This window comes from Dipodomys spectabilis, unplaced genomic scaffold, assembly GCF_019054845.1.
Source record: "Dipodomys spectabilis isolate Male_0828 unplaced genomic scaffold, ASM1905484v1 ptg000210l, whole genome shotgun sequence".
Taxonomy (NCBI): domain Eukaryota; kingdom Metazoa; phylum Chordata; class Mammalia; order Rodentia; family Heteromyidae; genus Dipodomys; species Dipodomys spectabilis.
The window spans coordinates 5227147-5248649 of NW_024870887.1; the positions used below are offsets into that span (position 1 = coordinate 5227147).

General features: G+C 42.2%; 1 protein-coding gene across 1 annotated transcript in view; it reads right to left on the reverse strand.

Moving 5' to 3' along the window:
- The window catches only part of Alk (ALK receptor tyrosine kinase), a 507293-nt gene that overhangs the window by 91932 nt on the left and 393858 nt on the right, over positions 1-21503 (reverse strand). The window contains exon 8 of the mRNA XM_042696640.1: positions 7909-8078. Within this exon, the coding sequence (XP_042552574.1) occupies positions 7909-8078 (170 nt within the window). The remainder of the gene's footprint in view (positions 1-7908; positions 8079-21503) is intronic.

A 21503-nucleotide genomic window follows, 5' to 3' on the forward strand; every position in this document is an offset into this window, starting at 1 on the left:
ATTATATCTTTTCCTTCATTGTTCACTTCAGCACGACTCTAGGACTAGGGCCATCCTAGAGAGCCAGGTGAGGCATACTGAAGAAAGGTGCTCTAATATGAAACAGATGCGATTTTCTTGTACAGTAAGCTTTGGGCTAACTGATCAGGTTTCTGTGGAGGCCTGCTCTCTTCTTTTTCCCAACATCTTCCCTGTGTTTTTGTCATTTGCCCACATCCCTGTCTGGATGGCCTGTTTGGCAGCTCAGTTCCATCAAGGTTTTGACTGGCCTTCTCCTCCAGGCCAAAGTCCTTTCTCTGCATCCTCTCTGAGTGTCTGGGCCTCACAAGTATGGGCTTGACAGTTTCCTTGCAGGATCTCCAGGTCACCCAGCCTCAGGCATATCATCATAGTTCCCTCATATCAGCTGCTAGTGTGAGATGAAATCCCTTGCCTGTTGTTCCCAGAGATGTACAGAAGACATTTTGGACCATAATCGCCAGTATTTGAAAGTGGGAAGATTTCTAGGCTAGAAAATAGTATTTTGAATCCCAAGTCTTCCGCTTCCCAATGGTATGGCCTCTGGAAAGATTAATTCATTTCCCTCAGCCATGGTTTCACTCTCATAGACTCAGGCCTCTAAAGCCTTTGATAATAATGAAAAATGAGCAATCTCTACTTGATTCCATGAGAACACCATCTTCCTTGCCCTTTGTCACAACCCAAGAGACACAGAACAAAGGTTCAAGGAAGATGCTGTGTTCTGCCAAGGTCCCCTCAGATTTGCAGGGTGCTAATGAAGCCAGGGACTTACCTTCCTCTCTGGAAGGAAAGATAAGTCAAAGGTGTACATGAGGGTTTGAGACCCTTGGGGAAAGACCCCATGGGTTTCATGGGCAGAATTTATTCTGCTTGGCTTAGAAGTACCATCAAAGGCAGTTATACATGTAAACTTGAGTTGGGCTCCTGTGGCTTACAAATATAATCCCAGCTACTTGGGAGACTGAGATATGGAGAATTCCAGTTCAAAGCCAGTTTAAGGAAAAAAAAACTTCAGAAATACAGTCTCTAAAATAATTCATAAAAAGCTGGGTTGGAGGTGTGGTTCAAGTGGTAGAGTGCTAGCCATTAAGCAAACCAAGCAAGCATGAGGTCCTGAGATGAATTTCTAGCAACTGCCCTGAAAAAAAAAAGAAACTTGAAGAAGAAAGGGGGAAGAGCAGGCAGATGGAGAGAATGGACTCAGGGCCTGCCTCTTTGGCCCACTCTCCCAGGGACATTGAAGATCTTTCGCTATCCAACACAGTGTCCAACCGTACTGCTAGATTTTCTGTTTCAGCTGTGGCAGGGAAGTCCATTCCGAATACCAAGGAGATTTGCGAAGTGTACAGTGAATTGTATTTTATTTTTATGACTTTGTTAGGTGTAGCATCTTCATGTTTGCCATTTGAACATTCCTACCAGAACCAATGCTCAGATTTGAAGAGAGGACAAATGATATGAGGGGTGGTCAAAGGCATGCTGGAGAGGTGACCTGAAAAGATACATGGTTCAGGCACACAAGGATCTAGAAGGGAAAGGTATGGGGCTGTGTGGGAGCATCCTCTTCTTCTGGTCATGCTGCCGGGGCGCCTCCTGCCCCGTATCCAAGTGAAAGAAAGCAGGCAGGGTGGGCTGGGTAGGGACTGGTCTTCAGCAGGAGGTGGTGGTGGGGTTTAAGTGGAGGATACATGAGGCACATCAAAGTGAGGAGCAACTAATTCTAATTTTCTATAGCATAGTAGGGCCACTATTGGTTACAACAGCTATGCTGTATTTCAAAAGAAGTAGAAAAGAAGAGAAAGTTCCCAATATACAAAAAATACATACCGTTTGAAAAGATGGAAATGCTTATTACTGTGATTTGACCGTCACATTATTTTCATGTATCTAATGATCATTTAGTACCGCATAAAGATGTGCACATATTACAGATGAATAAATGGAAAACAAGATGATGGATTTTGGGGGGTGTTGAAACAAAGGAAAAGCTAACAGCTAATAGGAAACATGTGAGAGGTGTGACCTAAATGAATCTGAAATGAACATGTTTTGTTAATAATAACAGCCACTACTTCCTCTTTTCCCAATCCATTTCCCACTACTGGCTAAGCACTATGGAGAATTTGCTCAGGCACCAGCTAGGTAGAGCCTAGCCAAAGGGTTAAGGAAAAAATTATTTAACCTCCTTAGCCTTCAGATTTCTCATAGGAAAAGACGATTAATTATAGTATCTATCCCAGGGGGCCATTTTCAGGATGAAATGAGATAATGCATGTTAAGTACTTGTCACAACAATTGCTTGGCACTCAACAAATGCTAGCTGTGGTCTTCATCATTTTAACCTCTTCAGTGGCTGCAAGAGGAAGCTGTGGTGGAATTTATGAAAAACGTGAATTAAGCATTGCGTTTTTCAGGCACAGTTATAGACCTTCAAACAAAGGACCACCTGAAATCTCTCGCTTGTTACTCACTGGAATCAGCTACTTCTCAACCCAGGTAAGATGGTGTAGCTCTCAAGAGGCCTTTCTGATCTCAGAAAGATGCTATATAAAGGGAGAATATTATTATCAATAGTCCTCCATTTGAAACAGGAGTTTATGGGTAAACAGAAGTTGAATAGGAAAAAAATGATCTTGACAATGGAGTTTCTGTTCTAAATTCACTTAGGCATAAATCTTAGTTTAACCAATCTCCTTTGAAAGGTGTATTTGTGAAACTTGTCTTTTAGGATAAAGGATGGCAAGGAACAGAAATCTAAATATCTCCAGAGGGAACATTTTTTTTCTTGTTAGAATATACATATAGTGTACAGCTAAAAGCTTTCTTAATGATAGTGCTGGGGATGGAGCCTATACAGGTGTGATAAGTTATGTACTTTAGATTTGACTGTAGAATTGTGGTGATTTGTGGGACATGATTTGATCCATGGTATTTCCAAATCCATCTCATAATGAGTTGAACTCAGCAGCCTTGGCTCTGTAAGCATGCCAGAGCTTAGGATGGTAGAGAAGAATACTGTGTTTAGTAAGATATATGATCATAAAGAGGAAAAACTAGAAGAATATCTCAGTGGGAGACTGATGATTAGAATTAGGAGAGAGAACTTGCTTTTCTTCTAGTTTGAGGAAAGGCAAATTAGTTCCCTCAGAAAGAATGGCAATTGAATGGAGGCGGGGGTGGGCTGCTGAAGTATTCAGTAGTTATATGAGGTAGATGTCAATGCTGAGGTAATTTTTAAGTACCAGCAAGCCAATATTTGAATTGATACTGTCCTTCGAAATTACCTTGAAATCCGGTATCTGTATTCCAGGGATGTTGTCATTGCTCAAAAATCTTGGGCACTGCTGTTGGAGATTTTACTTGTTACTCTTTATAGAATGGTTGTGTAGTTACCACAATTTCATAATGATGATGGACTATTATATTCCTTCTATCATTTTTCATGTTTATAAATGGACAGAAGAAATACCATTCTGTGGATCAAGGTCACTGATCTCCCTCGGTGCCTCCCGTATCATCTCGCCAGTAGGAGGGCCATTCTGAACCCCACTGCATGGCAGGGACACACAGCCCCCGTCGATGGAACCACTACTGTAATTGCACACTTACTAGGTCATGAGACATCATCACTGAGTATTTGAAGGATTGCTGTGGAGTGGGGTAATCTGACTACAGCTCTGTGGTCTCAAGTGCTCAGCTGTAGTTCTCTACTTGCAAGGACCAGGATGTACAACGAACATCCAAGTCTTCCTTATAAAGTGAATCTGATAGGAGTGGCCACCAACAGAGAAGGCCTAGGTACCAAACAAGCCCCTCAAGAGGATTCCTTGTCACAAGAGTATCAAATGCTGTTTTGGTTAATCTGATGGGACTCAGGTATTGCTTTTGATACACAGAACACTTTGCAGTAGGGTTTATTATAAAGTGATTTGTTTGCCAGGTTTGTTAGACACAGGTTGAACACTGGAGTGTCAGATAGACTCCAGGGGTGACATTCTCCATTCATTCAGCTGGAATTTGTAAGTATTTGCAGTTTATCTCAATATATCATCCTGCCAGCACAGTGTTGTTGGGCCTACTATATGTTAGGCATAGTTGAGGAAGGACTGATGTACGAGTCAGACATAATCCCTGCCTTGTTGGGGTGTATATTCAGATAATTAAAATTGGATAGCACAGTGATAAGTTATTATAGGGAAGTCTCAAGAGCTATGAGGATATATTGTAGACACATATATAGTCAGAGGCCTTGGGAGCTTTTAAAAAGAAAAGAAAGAGTGGTATTTAGAGATATGAAAGGAAAAACACTAGGGTAGAAAGAATGAAAAATGTAAAAACTCAAAGGTCAGGGGCTGGGAAGGTGGCTCAGTGGTAAAGTGCTTGCCTTGCATGCATGAAGCCCTGGGTTTGATTCCTCAGCACCACATAAGTAGAAAAAGCTGGAAGTGGCACTGTGGCTCAAGTGGTAGAGCACTCGCCTTGAGCTGAAGAGCTGAGGGACAGCACCCAGGCACAGAGTTCAGGTCCCACAGCAGACAAAAAAAAATAAAAAACCCGCAAAGGTCAGATTATTTAACGGGGTACATCTGAATGAAAAGAAGCTCAGTGGGTAGAGTAAGAGATAGAGAATAAAAATTACAGTTGGTCAGGTCACACATGGATCTAAATATTGGTCTATTAAAGAGTTTGAAAGATACCCTAAAACCCATGGGAACTCAGGAAAATGATTAGATTTATCTTTATAAGATTATCTAGGGACTATGACCAATGTGCAAAGCCCAGGGGGTCTGGTCTTTAGGGCCAACCTTTAAATGCCAATAAAGCTGCTTTAAAAAAACAAACATCACTTTTTGAACGCTCAGACTGGAGGCTGAGAGTAGAGGTGATTCCGGACAGCAAGGGGAAAAAAGTTTCTGACACCTTCATAAGGAGAGACACGAACTGTCTACAGGCTGGCACCATATGGAATGGACATGCATTTTCTTTGTCCTTTGACCATTCATCTTTCCCTATTTATTTTTTTCCTCTGCTTCCTCCTTCTCCCAGTTCACTTTGGCAAGCCAGGCAGCTGCCACTCACTCTCCAGGGAACAAGGAAAGAAGTATACTTCTTCTAGCTTCTCTATCAGCAACTTCTACTCAAAGGCAGTCAAAAGAACATGATGTCCACCTCTTCATAAGAATGTCACCTTTATGTGAGGTTTGTGTGACTGGTGATTGTTTCTAAGTCAGCCATCCTAGACCCCTTCTGAGGTAGTGAGGGGATACTGTCATTATCAAATTAGAGTTGTTAGAAACAATTACTACTACTGAGTAAGCCTTTAGTTTGGAGCATGAAATTCCCTAAGTCCTTTACTTCCTAAACCCAAGAGGAAACTGCATATTTCTATTTTGTAGACCATAGCTTGACTTGGAAGATTAGTGGCTGTGACTTGTGCTATTTGTTCAATTAATTATAACTGGAGACTTACATCCAAGGGACAAGGATGAAATATGTGAATAAAACTCATTGATATGGATACCTGCTGTGCATAGGTTCTTTAGACATTTTGTCATCTTCAGAAAAGTCTAGTGAAGTTCTACTGCTATTTCTCATTTGATATATGAGGGTGTCGAGGTTTGAAGAGGCTAAATCGTTGGATGAAGCCCGATGCTGGTGGCTCATGTCTGTGATCCTAGCTACTCAGGAGGCTGAGATCCAATGGCCACAGTTTGAAGAAGTCTGTGAGATGCTTATCTCCAATTAACCAACAAAAAGCCAGGACTCGAGCTGTGGCTCAAATGGCAAAGCACCAGCCTTGAGTGAAAAAGCCAATGGAGAGCCTCAGGCCCTGAGTTGAAGCCCCAGGACCAGAACATACAAAAATAATTGGATGAGATCACATAACTAGAGACTGATTAGGCCAATTACAATTTTGGGGGGAACTACTTAATTTTAAGTTCTGTTCTCTTTCATCCAGAGAACATTTTTATTTTTATAGACTAGGCTTATCTACCACGTAGTTTGAGTTTTGCAAGTGTAACCTGCTAAGCCTCATTCTACAATTCCATTTGCCTCAGATCTCTCTCAGTTCCTCCTGTATCATCTCTGTCAGTAGGAGGGCCATTCTGAACCCCACTGCGTGGCAGTGACACACAGCCTCCCTGTGAATGGAATCACTCTTGTTTTCTCTAACTGCACACTTATTAGGTCATGAGGCATCATCAAACCAAGTTGGCCTTTGCCTGAATCCTCACTAGACAGTCTGGTCTCTCAGTATCAATATTGAAAATGTCAATCTGGTAAACAGTATTAACAGAGAGGAGGGAGGCTGAGAACAAAGTCTCCTTTAAGCGAAATTCTAGCGAACTGGGAGTGAGCAGAATCAACATCTTACTTGCTTTAAATCCCCTGGACTAGCTACAAAAGAGAGAGGACTTGATTGGGGAGAGGGGGAAAAAGCCTTTGATTCACTTGAATTAGTTTCATGTCAACCAGGAGAAAGGGCTCTGACATCACCACATCATCCTCAGGCGCTCCATCCTCCCTGCACAGCCCCCACAATCTCCGAGAAGAAGATGAGTCTACAGGGGCACAGAGTAGTGCCCACACTTCCTGCTTCCTCCACTTTAATTAAGTCCATTTGTCCTATGGGTCACTGAGCCAGGATATCAATGGGCTTTGGTCTTTAACCCACACACATCAGAAGGGGTGGGAAGCTGGTGCTCAGAATTACACCAGTGCCTACTTCTCATGAGCTCTGGGGAACAATAGACCCTGGAAGGGTCAGGCAAAGAGTTTGAAACTCAGCTTCCCATCTGCAAAGCGACATGCCATCCAGTGCCACCTTGCCCAGAGCCTTTGGCCTCATTTTTCAAAGGTAAATCTTCCAGGATGATGACAATTTGAATGTGTTCCGGGAGATTCATGTGGACGCTGCTCTGTCTTGTAGAATTTGATGGTTAGCCTGCAAAAGATGTTCTCTCCACCAAGTCCACTTCTCTGGATAGAAATGGTATCATAGAAATGGTGCCTCTCTGCCCTCTTGGTCTGGAACAGGTTAGTACCGTTGGCTTTGACTATGACACAGCAGACACATGAATGCTACCCTGCCAGGCCATTTTCACTCAAGTACTACTTGCTCCAGGCTACCTGCAGGTGGCAGAGTAGTGCTATCATGGGAAGACAAGTGGCAGCTGAACCCTGTGGGTTACTGCTCCAAACCAGTGCCATGCTGAGTTAAAGATCTCCTGGCAACACCCTCTCTGTTTGGAGGTAAGGAAACCGAGGCTTGAAGAAGTCAAGGATCTTGTTCAAGGTCACTGAAGCCACTAGCAAGAGCATCCAAATAGGATCAAGGTCTACTAGACATCTTCTATGTCTCTTAGAGAATTCACTATCTACTTCCATCAATCCCACTCAGGCTCTTCTGACTCAATTGAGCAGTAGGCTTATAGCTGGGTCTGAGTACCAGCCCACACTCTGATACCTATGTCAAATAACGGGAGCAGAAAATAGGAATAAGGCTTGTCCTGCCTGCCTTGAAGGTTCCATTGTTTATACAAAAAAAAAGTTAATTGGAAAAGTAAGGCAAAATCCATCAAGTGAAAGAAAGTACTGTATATATACAAAGCCTGATTATTATTTGGGAGTGATGTGAACTGCTCAATTTTATTCCTTTCTAGAGAGACTGAAGTCAGCTAATCAGGCCAGGTGAGAGACGTGGGAGATAAGTGCTCATTAGTAAAATCCCTTGGAGAAAGATTCTCAGACTCTAAGTAAGCTGCAGAAAGCATGCAAGGTCCACATGTGGGCGCACGTGTCTGTGTGGGGGAGGGGAGACCTTGGCCTGCTTCAGCATGGTGGCTGATAGAGTAATAGAGGGTGGAGGGGAGGGTAGAGACCCACCTGTCTGTCACATCCAGGAGAGGCAAGACGGTCCACTGCCACAGGCTCAAGCCTTCATCGGTTGTAACGTGCCAGATTCTCCGGCTCTGTTCCTTCCCAGTTTTGTTCTCCACCAGCACCAAGGAAACATTTCCTCTCAAAACTCCACGGATAAGCCAGGACATTCGGAGCTGTGAGGGAGAGAGGCCCGGATGTTAAGACAGAATGGAAACCTTGGGTTCCCTTTCTGGTCCTCCAGGAAGGAGAATAGGATGTTTGTCACTTGCTGTCCTTCAGTGATGTCCAAAGTGGCTTTCGCTAGAGTTCGTGGAACCTGGGCGCAACAACCAGTGGGGAATTCTGGAACTTTGTCCAGGCTGGTGATATCACCCTCAAATTCATGAGATTCGATCTGTGACACAGATCAGTGTCACATACAATGAACTTCCTGAAGAGTAGCCAAAGATTTTTGTCAGTAGTCTCCACTTCATGACTTTATGGAAGTGATTTGTGGATTCAGTTACTTTTAGTGACTTAGGTATAATAGAGTTTTATTTCTTCTCGAGACAGTAATCTAATTTGAATAGTGTCGTGTATTAGCTAACTGGAGTCCCTGTGATTTGGTAGGCAAAGATCAGACTAGCATCCATATATCAAGATCTTTAATTATGGTTTTCTTCTAAGATGAGGGCCCTCCACTTTGCCCAAAGAAAGCTATAATCATATGATTCATTATATTTGAAAGGGAATCGTAACTAATAATGTTTTTGGTGTTTCACATAAATGGTAAAGTACTATAAACAAGGTCTCTAATCTTCATGTTTAAACTAATAGAGGTTGTATGTTTGGTAGAAATAATCTATAAACCACATCTAAAACTTAAGACAACAACATCATATCATTGCACCCTGAACTCCAGTTCAGATGCTGTCATAAAAATGTTGATTGTAAAAAGAAGTATAACATATTCCCTGTGGCAAGATCATCTCATCAGCTCCAGCCCCATATTCTCGATTCTCATTGTTTGAATAGCTGCTTGTCTGTAAATCACTGCTCCTTTGTCTTCCAGGCCCTGTCTTATCTCGCCTCGAATTTGATTGAAGAGGTTAAGTGCCACAAGGTAGGCAGCTGAAGACTTTCCATGCTCTTGCATACAAAGCCCATCACAAACAAGGCCACAGACCCTGGGGACCAATCTCCCTTGTAAGCCTGGTCTACAACCACAGCCTTTTCATTTGTATATTCCCTGTTTCTCTCCATCCAGGGGAACAAATATTCATCACCTTTGAAACCTCCCAGGATAATTGAGAAAAATCTGTTATGATTGTTATTGTTATTATTAGTGTTCATCCTGAGGCTTGAACTCAGGGCCTAGACACTCTCCCTGAACTGTTTTTTTGGTCAGTCATGGGGCTTGAACTCTGGGTCTGGATGCTGTCCCTGACCTCTTCAGGTCAAGGCAAGCATTCTACCACTTGAGCCACAGCTCCACTTCCAGTTTTCTGGTGGTTAATTGGAGATAAGAGTCTCACGGACTTTTCTGCCTGGACTGGCTTTGCACTGTGATCCTCAGATCTCAGCCTCCTAGGCAGCTAGAATTAAAGGCATGAGCCACTGGCACCTGGCTGTTGTTGTTATTATTATTATTATTATTTTCTGGTCTGACTTGGCTTTCTTGTGTGCCAGGATACCATAATTTAAGTTCTATCCCCTGAAGGATTAAGACACTGCATACCATGCTATGCCTTGCTTGAGATGTGCTTGACATATGCTTTCTCTCCTCTTGTTCCTTGACCATAGAACATTGTAGATACTGAAGTTTATCTGTGGTAGATCTTAACATTTGTTTTCTGGACACATGTAGTAAAATGGGTTTCAAACTTTCTCATTCCTGGTTCTCACTTCTTAATCCACTGATTAAATTTTCACTTTACTGAGAACGAATGAGGATATCAGAGATAAACAATCTCTGACAGTCTTTCTCCACTTTCTCTACTTTTTGCAGCCTAAGTGTTTATTCTTTTCTTGTCTGTTAGAGAAAGATGCATCCTTCATTTTCTTCTCTTTTTAAAAGAATAGTTTTATTTTCTTAAAGTAGTTCTACAAAGTTTATGATTAAGGTCTTGATCAACGTCACTCCTTTTAACAATCTCATCCACACCTCCAAGTCCCCATCTTCCATCACTTTCCTTAATTTTTAGGTTACGTGTTGACTTTTTTCTGCCATCACAAGTCAATTTATGTATACAATGCATCTTGATCTTTGTCATCGTTCAACATCTTCACTCCCCTTCAGTCCACCTCTTTCCTTATTTTTCTCAATTCTCTGGTATCTACCAGATAATTCTTGCTTCTATTCTACACTCCCCATCCTTGCAGGTACCCATTTCCTGTTCTCCTCCCTCAACATTTGCTCTTTCAATTACTGTCCTCCATTTTGTAGTCCCTAAGTTTGTCTGCCCTATGGCTCCTGTATCTACAAAGCTGATTCGATTGCATCCATTCTGGAAAAACACCCTTTGATCCTGCCAGCTTCTAAAGAAGTCTCCCATGGTCTTAGTAACTTATCCTGTGCATTCTTTCCATGAGGTCCTAAAAGGCTTCTCAGTATTCTTCTCCCATCTGAATTCTTTTGGGTATCTCTGTCACATTGTCTTGTTTTCTTTTTTTTTTTCCTTCTGCCATCTGTGATTCAGAGCTCAACAGTCTCCAATGCATTCTCATTTCCTATTGAAAACCCAAAGTATTCACATTCCTCTATAATCTAAGAAAAAAACTTTTTTAGTCATTCTACGACTATTTATTGAGCCTATATGTTGAGTCATACATATCTTCTATTCTAGAATGATCTAAGAACTCTAGAATCAGAGAGACTTAAAAAGCAAAACCTGTCTTGCCCCTTTGGTCAAGTTATTAAACTTTTTGAAGTTCAGTTTTCTACACTCTAAGACGGGAATAGTTTAACCTATTTCATAGAATTATAGTGACCATTTAGTGAGGTAATAGATCAAGTAACAAAAGTTAAAAGCGAAGTTTGGCAGGGGCGTTGAGGCGGTAAATATTACACTTCCCTTGGAGAGGACAAGGAAAGCAGAACTTTCCAGAAAATTCTTTATTTGTGTGAAAATGGATCGCACAATTCTTAACTGTTCTTCCTGCACTTTGGGTGTAGAAGAAGCTGGTGGCTGACAATTAGGAGCATTTCTGGAACATGTTTTTCATATATTATCTCTATCTTGAATTCCATGTCATCTATATGTTTCCAAGTCATGTATGTTGTGGAATTCCATGTCACTGTTTGCTAAGAATGAGGTTGGGGCTGAGCTTCCCTCTTTATCCAAAGTGAAGAATGGTTATGATATCATGTTGAGCACTTGACATTTGTCCATTGAAGACTGGGGGCGGGTAGGGAGTTAGAATCTGTCTCCTACATGGACCATCTATCTAATCTTTGAACTAGGGTTGGGTTCTGCTTTGATGGAAGAAGAAGACGATATGGTGGCATTAGTTAACCCACACTTCCAGAGTTTGTTTTTTTAAAGAAGCCTGTGTGTTGCATGTGGTCCTGAGGTGAGCCATGTACAAGGGAGCTTGGTGGGATAATTTTAAGTCTTGTCCAAGAGTGATGCATGGAGCTATAAATACACTATAACAACAAGAAGCAGCTAGGATCTTGAGATGCCTAAGGACAGAGGGTGGAGGAAGTAACTGCTCAAATAGAGATCAGTATAAGTTCTAGTTCTTGCTACACTGGAGGTAGTAGAAAGAAAGACAGATCTTGAAAGGAACCATGGCAATTTCCTCAGGAGAAATAGCTTCAAACACTTGTTACATCCAAAGCCCCACAAATGCCAGATCATCAAATCCCAATTAAGAGAAATCTTTCTTGTTCTTCTCCCCTACCCCTGGCCCCATTTACAACCCTGAAGGGTTACACATCATCAAGATGGCAGACAAGGAGAGGAAAGGGTAGAGGATCATTCCAATAGCTTTTTCTTGATTCCTCTATGCAATAAACAAACTGTGTAGGAGATGAGAGGGGAAGAATCTCTGACTTTCACAAGGATGTTTTTTTCTAGCTGGGTGGGTTTTTTTTTTTTTTTTTTGGTTGGTCATGGGGCTTGAATTCTGGTCCTGGGTGCTGTCCCTCAGCTGTTCCGCTCAAGGCTAGTGCTCTACCACTTGAGCCACAGTGCCTCTTCTGGTTTTTTGGTGATTAATTCAAGATAAGAATCTCACGGACTTTCCTGCCTGGGCTGGCTTTGAACTGTGATCTTCAGATCTCAGCCTCCTGAGTAGCTAGGATTACAGGCGTGAGCCACTAATATCTGGCAACAGTAGCCTCACAGGATATCCTTGGCATCAGTCCTTGAGAAAAATAATATCTACCTATTCATTCGTAAACATTAAGCATCTAACTAGTCTGTGCTTCAAGCTATGTATCTTCTCTGTTTCATGGAATTTATCACCTAGCCAGGAAATAAGAATTTAAATAAATAATACAAGTGTGCAGAGAATAGCAAAATATGGAATAACTAGAGCCATTTGACAACAACAAAAAAATAGAAGATAGGGCCAGTCATAGTGGAATGCATCTATAATCCTAGTACTTGGGAAGCAGAGGCAGGAAGATTATGATTAGATTAGTCTGGGAAGTATAGTGAGATTCTGTTTCAAAAATAACACAAATCAACATAAAACCCAGAACGAAATTTCAAGGCAACAAGGGAATATTAAACACACACATGCTTTGTATGTCCTTCCCCCACAGTATAACCCCTGCTTTCACTGTATTTGATGTCGGTATAATTTGTGGAGGGGAAGGGGAAAAACAAATCATTTAAATAGGAATACAGGTGGACCCATTGCAACAATGAGTGTACAAGTCGTTATGTCGAAAATGAACTTTACAACTTTGGTTGGGGGGGGTGGGGGGGCCGGGGAGGACTGGGTGGGGGGAGGATGGGAAGGGGAAACAAAGGAGGAGGCTACAATGCTTAAGAAATGTACTCATTATCTTGCCCATGTAATTGTAACCCCTCTGTACAGTATTTTCACAATAAAAAAATAAAAAAAAAAACCACACACGTGTGTGTGTGTGTGTGTGTGTGTGTGTGTGTGTGTGTGTGTGTGTGTGTGTGTGTGTGTGTGTGTGTGTGTGTGAAATACCATGGTGAAACAACCCTTTGAATAATTAGTATAGATAAAACGTGAATGGCAGGAATGTAAAACAGGTCCTATTTATAGGAAATACTAGGGGAAGTGAACAGAGAGGGTGAATATGACCAAAATACTTCATGTATGTGTGTGAAAATAGAACAGGAAGCCTTGGTGAGATACATACGGTTGGAAGGGGAGATGAGGGAGAGTGTTAGAGGGATGACTGTCAGCAAGCTACTGTATGCATATGTAGACATGTATAACGAACCCCCAGTGTAACTGACTGATACTAATAAGAAGTGATGCAGGAAAAAAAGTTGAAAAGCTCACAGGTTCTAAGTGCTGAGGAAGGAGCTGGAGCAGGTAAGTTGCCAAAAGTTACATCAAAGGTTAAACTGCTGACCTTAATTGCTTTCATGATTTAGTTTTCTAGTTTTCAAGCTCTACTTCCCACGAAGCTTATTGGTCTGGTGGAAATACCAAGCTCTCTAGTATCTGGAGCAAGAGGAAGCTGGGTAAGGAATATCTGTTCCACTATGAATGCAGCAAAAAAATTAGGAAATTAAACAAATAAGGAAATCTACAGCATCATCAAGACTCAGATCAAGATAAGTCACTACCCCTTCTGTTATCCATAGCTATGAATAAATAGTAGAATTAATAAACTACCTTTCATCTTATCTTCTAATGGTAGGTTTATGTCTATGTCTAGGGCTGCGAAGGTGGCTCAGTGGTAGAGCGCTTGCCTTGCACGCATGAAGCCCTGGGTTCAATTCCTCAGCACCACATAAGCAGAAAAAAAAAGCCTGAAGTGGCGCTGTGGCTCAAGTGATAGAGTGCTAGCCTTGAGCTGAAGAGCTGAGGACAGTGCCCAGGCCCAGAGTTCAGGCCCCATGACCAGATCCCCCACTCCCCCCCAAAAATAGTCTCTACTTCTAGAAATAGATGGGAAAGGCTTGGAATGGGGCTGAGAACTAGCAGTCAGTGAATGGCTGGTGAATATGTGTTTGAAGCTGTTTCTTTTCTTTTCTTTCATCTACTGAGTGTTTCAGTAAGGTGATGTACTCCAGCAGGTGTTCTTCTTCTTAAAGATATGGTACTCCAGGACCTACTTTCTTCCTTTTGGTCTAGCCTCCCCTCCAATTATAACCCACAGGATGTCCAGATTCTGCCTCTAGGAGGTTAAGTCAGTGTTTTGGTGCTCAGAGTTGGTTCTCAGACCCATATTTTCATGGTTACCCTTGGAAATGCAGAATCTCTTGGCCCTAGACATTGGGAGTCAAAATTGGTAGAGACACACTGAGTCTGAGGGCAGCCTCTAGGGACCTGCTCTCATGTTCCTGTGGCTTCTTCACTCACTATCTTTCCATGATGTACCAGAAACAACTGCCCTATGGACCAACCCTGACTCTTCAGGTTTTTTCCCCCCTTTTTTCTTTTTTTCCCTTTGGTCGTGGGGCCTGAACTCTGGGCCTGGATGGTATCCCTCAGCAATTCAGCTCAAGGCTGTCTCTCCACAGCACCACTTCTGGCTTTTTCTGCTTATGTGGTGCTGAGGAATCATACTCAGGGCTTCATGCATGCAAAGTAAACTTTCTACCACTGAGCCACCTTCCCAGCCCTTTTCAGGTGCCCCCCCCCCCCCCCCCAGCATCCTGGTTTCCTGACTCATTGGTGATGGGAGTTTCTGGTCCACAAACTCACATGGTTAAAGTACATTAACTATGTGATCTCAGCCTATTGTTTATCTCTTTTGATTCTCTGTTTTAGTCTAGCAAAACTTGTGACCATATTCGTACTTCCCTGTCCCTGTTAAGACAGAGTGAGATATGGAATGTGGAAGTAGACCCGTGTGATGGTCTGCATGGCAAGGGAGGACCAGTGGTTTACCATCCTAGGTTGTACATTAGAGTCACTGAGGGAGGGAGCTTTCCCAACGGCCAGTGTCTGTCCAAGTTCCAGCTTAGATCTTCTGATTGAAGTAGTCTTGGGTTGGGTGGATTCTCAGGCATCATCAGGCTTTCAAATCTCTCTTGGTGATTCTAAAGTGTGGCCTGGGTTGACAGCACTGGGGAGAGGGGGCTATTTAGTGCAGGGAGTTGCCTGGCCCTCTCGGTGAGAGGTCCATTTTCACCTTGGACATGGAGTAAAAGGCAATTCTTAATCACTAAGAAATGGCTTAAAATGTTCCCATCACCAAGGAGTAGAAGAAGGTGATTCCCCTGGCAGCGGGGGAGGAAGAAGACAGAGGACAGAACCCTTAGCACAAGGCCTTCTTGGGAGTGGCCACATCAGTTCTGGGCCAAGACTGAAAACAACCCAAAGAGTACGAGACCTCTGAGCTGAAGGGCTTGACCCAGAACACACATCTTGGATCTTCAGGGTAAAGTCCACAACAGCTTCTTAATTAGAAGAGCTGGAGGACAGGTGCCAAGTCTTACCAAGCATTCCTTGTTAATTACTGTCTACGGGCACAAAGCATGGTGATTTGTGCTGACTGTAGGCTTGGGTCCCTCTCAAAGATGTCTACTTCCTTTATCTGGTCCTAAAGAAACCCTCCAATGTCACTTGCTGCAGATATCATGCCCAGTGCACCCAGCTTGATCTTGAGAACAAGGTTCCAGTGCCCAGAGTAGGCACAAAACACTCTTGGAATTGATCTGAATACCTATTTCTACCAGGAAGTCTATAGAATATGAAGTCATTTGGAAGTTGATTATTTGCTGAATGTGAGAAAGCTCCACTGGGCACTCATATTGTCTTTCTTTATACTCATAATATCCCTTCATGCAAGGTTGCTTTTTAAAAAATTATTAAATAGTACAAAGAGGTTACAATTCCCTAAATCAGGTTATGAGTACAATGCAGAGATTTTCACCCTTGTTTTTTTAGAGGAAGAATCTAGGGTTTAGAGGAGGCAAAGTAGCTACCCATAGACAGTTAGCCCATTCAATGCAGACTTGGAACTTACACCTGGGTCTCTGCTCTTTCTGCCAAATGTCTAGGGCATGGATATGTACTATATTTTTATAGCCATGAAAACTTTGGGACATATTGTGACAATTTTCTAGATAATTGTTGTGCAAAATGTATTCTGTGGCCTGGGCACATGGGGCTTACACCTGTAATTCTAGCTACTCAGGAAGCTGAGATCTGAGGATCACGGTTCAAAGCCAGACTGGACAGGAAAGTCTGTGATATTCTTTATCTCCCATTAACCACCAGAAAAGCCAGATGTGAAGCTGTGGCTCAAGTAATAGAGCACCAGCCTTGAGCACAAAAGCTCAAGGACAGTGCCCAGGCCCTGAGATCAAGCTGTAGGACCAGTGTGTGTGTATGCACACATGCACCTACACATGCGTGTGCGCGCGCGCGCACACACACACACACACACACAGTAGACCAACAGCACTGGATCATCTGGAAACTTGTCACAAATTGAAAGCCTCAGGCCCTCTCCCTGGCTCCACTGTATCCGAATTTATATTTCAATAAGATCTTACTGAGAAATATTTTCATATTGAGGAATTAGGGAGATAGTAGATTTTAAGCCCTTTACAACATTGTCTCTGAGAGCCAATTAACACGTGTGTATATGTATTCACACAAATATGAGGATCCAAAATTATATTTATAAGAAATAACACTTGTAACAATAAAATTTTTGATCCTTCTGGACATATCCTAATAGATATAGGTCATAAATGGCAGCTTTTGACTAATAAACTCTTTTACATGCAGACAGCAAGGGGGACAAGTGAAAAGAGGCGCCCCCAGGACACGCCACCAGCAATTATATCTCCTGGCTCCAGCTGGCCCTTTCACAAGGGCCATTTTCCCCTGCCTCTCAGTAGAGCCTGATAGACTTTCCAATTATGTGATTCCAGTGTTTGTCATTTTATTAATTAAAGTCCTGTATGTAAAGCAGGAGCAGCATTGTGGCCAGACCTAATGCTATTATTTGTCTCATAGCCCTTTCCTCCTCCAGAGGTAATTACTGCAATTTTATGTCTAGAATGTGTCCTGGTTTGGCTATGCATATCTCGTGGCAGCTTTAGCACCATCTCTTGAACTCATAAGAAGATATCGTAATGGGATTGAAGCTGAAAAGACTACAACAGTACTAAATAATATCCACATTGCATGCAACACCCCCAAAGGGAGGAAATACTTGTGGAGATTGCTATCTTTCTTCAAATTTCTGAAGGTCAGTGGGAGTTCCAGCAGTAGAGATGAAACCAAGGCTGGGTCTCCAGTGTGTATTTCACTTCAACAGAGGGAAATAGGGCTTAGTAGGCAGAGCTGCACAAAGATGCGCTTGCTTGGGGGTGTTGACAGGTACCCTACATACTCATCCCACTGAGGGAGCACCTGCAGAGTCTGGACAACCAGGATTGGAATTGTTATCCGAGACATTCATACAAGTTCTGGAAGGGGATCAAGATTCTCCACTAACCTAACGTACCACAGCATTGTGATTCTGGGTGTGACCTTGTAATTTTAAGAGTTCCCTGATTTCAGCATGGTATCTCATTAACGTTAGCTGAGACTATTGACTTATTGCAAAATCCAGTGCTTTTGTTCACCATGTTCTAATTTGCCTGGAAAAAAAATAAACAACAACTCTCTAGCTATAAATAACTTAATGAAAAATCAACCCACACAGCAAGAAGCTGGCCGAATGTATTTTTTTTTAATAAAAGGCAAATGAAATGTGATGCTTGTAAGTACTTGCAATTACCAAAGCTTAAAGAATGCTGGACTCCTGGCCATGCAGAAGACTTAAAAGGCCAGGATCCTTCTGGAAGATACTACCTCCTGTCTTTCTTTTTTGAGGAATCACATCAAAGGCAGGGACTACCTTGTAAGGATATGGGGAGAAAACATGAAGATTATGCATAAAAATAATAACTGGGATTCGTGGCTGCTGAGGTAATAGAATTAGTACTGATTTATTTTTCTTCTTTGATCTTTCCTGTATTTTCCAAAATTTCTACCAGCAAACACTTAGGACTTTGACAGCTAAAGAAAAAACTATGAAATAAAGGTGATGTACATAACTATTACAACCATATTTATGAGGAATAATATTGATTTATGAAAATATAAAATTAAAGATAAGAAGGCACAAAAAGCTTATATGTCATGACATAAAATCAGTCTAAGCGCTTTCTTTATCTACAGCGATGTTCAAAGTTAAACCCTGTTTGACTGGAAGGAAATATGCCAGCTTGGTAATAGGAGTTATTTTTGGTGGATTGTGGGCAATTTCTCTTTTTATAAAATTCATGCTTTACTGTATTTTCCTAATGCTCAAAACTGAAGCTAGAGTACTTTTATAACAGGAATAACAACAAATGCTATATTTTTAAAAGGCAGTAAAGGAGGATTCTGATAGTATTGGAAAGAGGAAAAAGAGAGGAGGACTGAGTTCTTTCTGAAGGCCCCTAGGACATACTGGGAGCTCCGAGGGATGAAGTGGACAGTGCCATGGGCAGAGCCTGGGCTATGGAATTAGAAGGCGTCTGGTCTTACTTATTTATTACAGAATATCTCAGAGTGCCAGAGTTTCCATCTGTAAAATGGGGCCAACAATTATTCTCCTTGAAGATCTATCATAGTGTCTTAGGTTATATGAGCTCATGTCCATGTTAACAAAGACATCAGATTCCTATAGATCTGATCTTTTTTTTTTTTTTTGCCAGTCCTGGGGCTTGAACTCAGGACAAAGGCACTATCCTTGAGCTTCTTTTGCTCAAGGCTAGCACTCTTCCACTTGAGCCACAGTGTCACTTCCTGCTTTTTCTGTTAATGTGGTACTAAGGAATCGAACTCAGGGATTCATATATGCTAGGCAAGCCCTCCACCACTAAGCCACATTCCCAGTCAAACTGTATTTGTTTTTGTTTTCTTGTTTGTATTTTTTGTTTTGTTGTTGGTTGTAGGGCTTGAACTCAAGGCCTGGGCTCTGTCCCTAAGCTCTTTTGCTCAAGGCTAGTGCTCTAACACTTTGAGCCACAGCTTCACTTCCTGACCCTTTATGTTGAGAAGGGTAGGCAGGGCATACTATGTTAAGCTAAATAGCATGTGCATGTGCGTGCGCATGCGTGTGCGTGCACATACACACACACACACACACACATACACACACACATTCATACACTACCAAACACAAAAAAAGCCCTTCGGAACAAAACAAACAAAAAACCCCAAACTGAAAAACAATACAAAAAGCTAGAGTAGGATTGAGTGGAAGATACTATAGTAAAAATTTCAATCTGGGAAAGAGTGCGGGAACAGAAGACACTGTATGAAAGGAGCTGTGCTCATTATAATCCCTCTCTATACCGCTTTTATAATAACAATAAAGTAAATTAAAAAATCAGTCTCATTTCTTATCTTTCAGGTTCCTTGGAGAATTACCTTTCTAGTATTATGGAATGAAAAAAGTGATCTTTTCTTCTAAGGAACAATGTAATGATATGTGCAATTTTGAGTATCAACATGCTCTGTGCCTCAGTTTCTCTGTGTGCATTGAAGCTGGGGCTGAGGAATGGTTTTATCATCCTCTTTCAGGAGACCAGGATCAACTCTGTGCAGTGAAAAAGCTTGTATGACCTTCACAGACAGCCACTGGAAGTGGTACAGACTCACGGAGGTACAGGAAGACCTGCAGAGACCCAGAGACCCCAGAGTACATCCTCTGACATCTTGGGAGGAGCTGTGTTCTCAGTAGGGCACTGCTCTACATCAGGGCCATCACTGGGAGTCAGAAGGTCTGCAATGAACAGGCCTGGGGCTTTTTAGTGGGACCCAACTCTGTGCCAAGGACCACAAGAATTTTAACCACACATCTGAGCGTAGACAGAATGCTTCACACGCCTCTGCTTCATGTACTGGGGGAGGTATTAATTTTAAATGGCTCAAAGGTACTAAATTAATTATGTCCAACTGCAGTGACAATAGCTGTTGATTATCTTAGCCCATTAGCCTGTATCCCTGCAGAGTCAAGCACATCAGTGGTGACAGTGCTGGGCTCTGGACCTTCTTACTATAGAAGCTGAGGGAAGAATTACTTTAGCTCAGAGCTCTCAGTGGGGACTCATTGTGGGATCGTGGAGACTCAATGAGGAGTCTTCTTGCTAACCCCTATCCTTGAAGGACTGCATAATTAATTAATTAATGATAGGTTAAGTGGGTCTATTAGGCATACCCTCCTGGCACTACTGCTAGTAAAAAATCAAAACCAAAAAACCAAAAAAAAACAACAAACTTCCAACTTGTCCACATGTTGCTTGCTGATTGACTGGGAAGAGAAATCAAAATAAATGAGAATGTACAATGTCTGTAGTAGCCACTTCCTGGAGTCGGAGCAAGGCACAGAAAATGACAGTGATTGCTCCCACTCACAAAGTATTGCAAAGGTGATGAGGGGTTTTCACATTTTCATCTGGTGCTGGGCACAATCTCACGCAGCAAGTAAAACAGTGTTATTGTTTTGTTTGTTTTGTTTTTCCAATTAGTTGGATGTGACTTCCTTAAGGTCAGATGGTTTATAAATGAGGCAGAGCTAGGATTTAACCTCAAATGACCTCAGTGGAGTCCAGTTACCTTAGAGTGTTTATAGATTTGGCCTTGGAGTTGCACAAACCTAGTTTGCATTGTGGCTGGGTTGCTTGCTAGCGGGTTGGCCTTACTAAGACATAAAGATCCTGAAACCCCAGTTTCTGCATTAGTAAATGGGATTTACAGTTCCCCACTGTCTGTTTTGACAATAAGGGAATTAAAGTGAAATGCTTAGCATAGAGCCAGCCTTCTACCAGGGGGTCAGTATTTTTTTTTTTTTTTTATTTTTATGCCGGTACTGAGGCTTGAACTCAGGGCCTAAGTGCCTTCCTTGAGCTTTTTTTGCTCAAGGCTGGCACTTTCCCACTTGAGCCACAGCTCCACATCAGCTTTATTTTTTGCTCAAGCTGGCTTTGAACTGTGATCATCGGACCTCAGCGTCCTGAGTAGCTAGGATTTCAGGTGTGAGTCACCACTGCCTGGTTGGGATCAGTATTTTATATGCACATCTTGAGTTGTCTTTACTGACACTAAGAGTCTCTTATCCCAGCCCCGACTAAGGAAAGGCCATTTTTTCCCCTCTATGGTATAGAGTTAGGGTGTCTGAGGGGCCTAATGAAGACTTTGGGTTTGTGTTTCCTATTGTGTAGCTGAGTAACATATAAATGATCTGAAGGCTAGAGACTATGATACTGAAAATACATTTCCTGAACTTTTCTGTTGAACTTATCCAGCTCCTGTGTGGCTGGCCACACAGTTGGAATCAGTACCTGCTGATTCACCATGCTGCTGTGCCTTTGGAGCCCCTCCCTGACTTGTCCCTCCCACTGGATGTCTGACAGCTCTTGCAGCCAGTCCAGTGGTCAATGCCGCAGCGGGTTCCTCTTTTG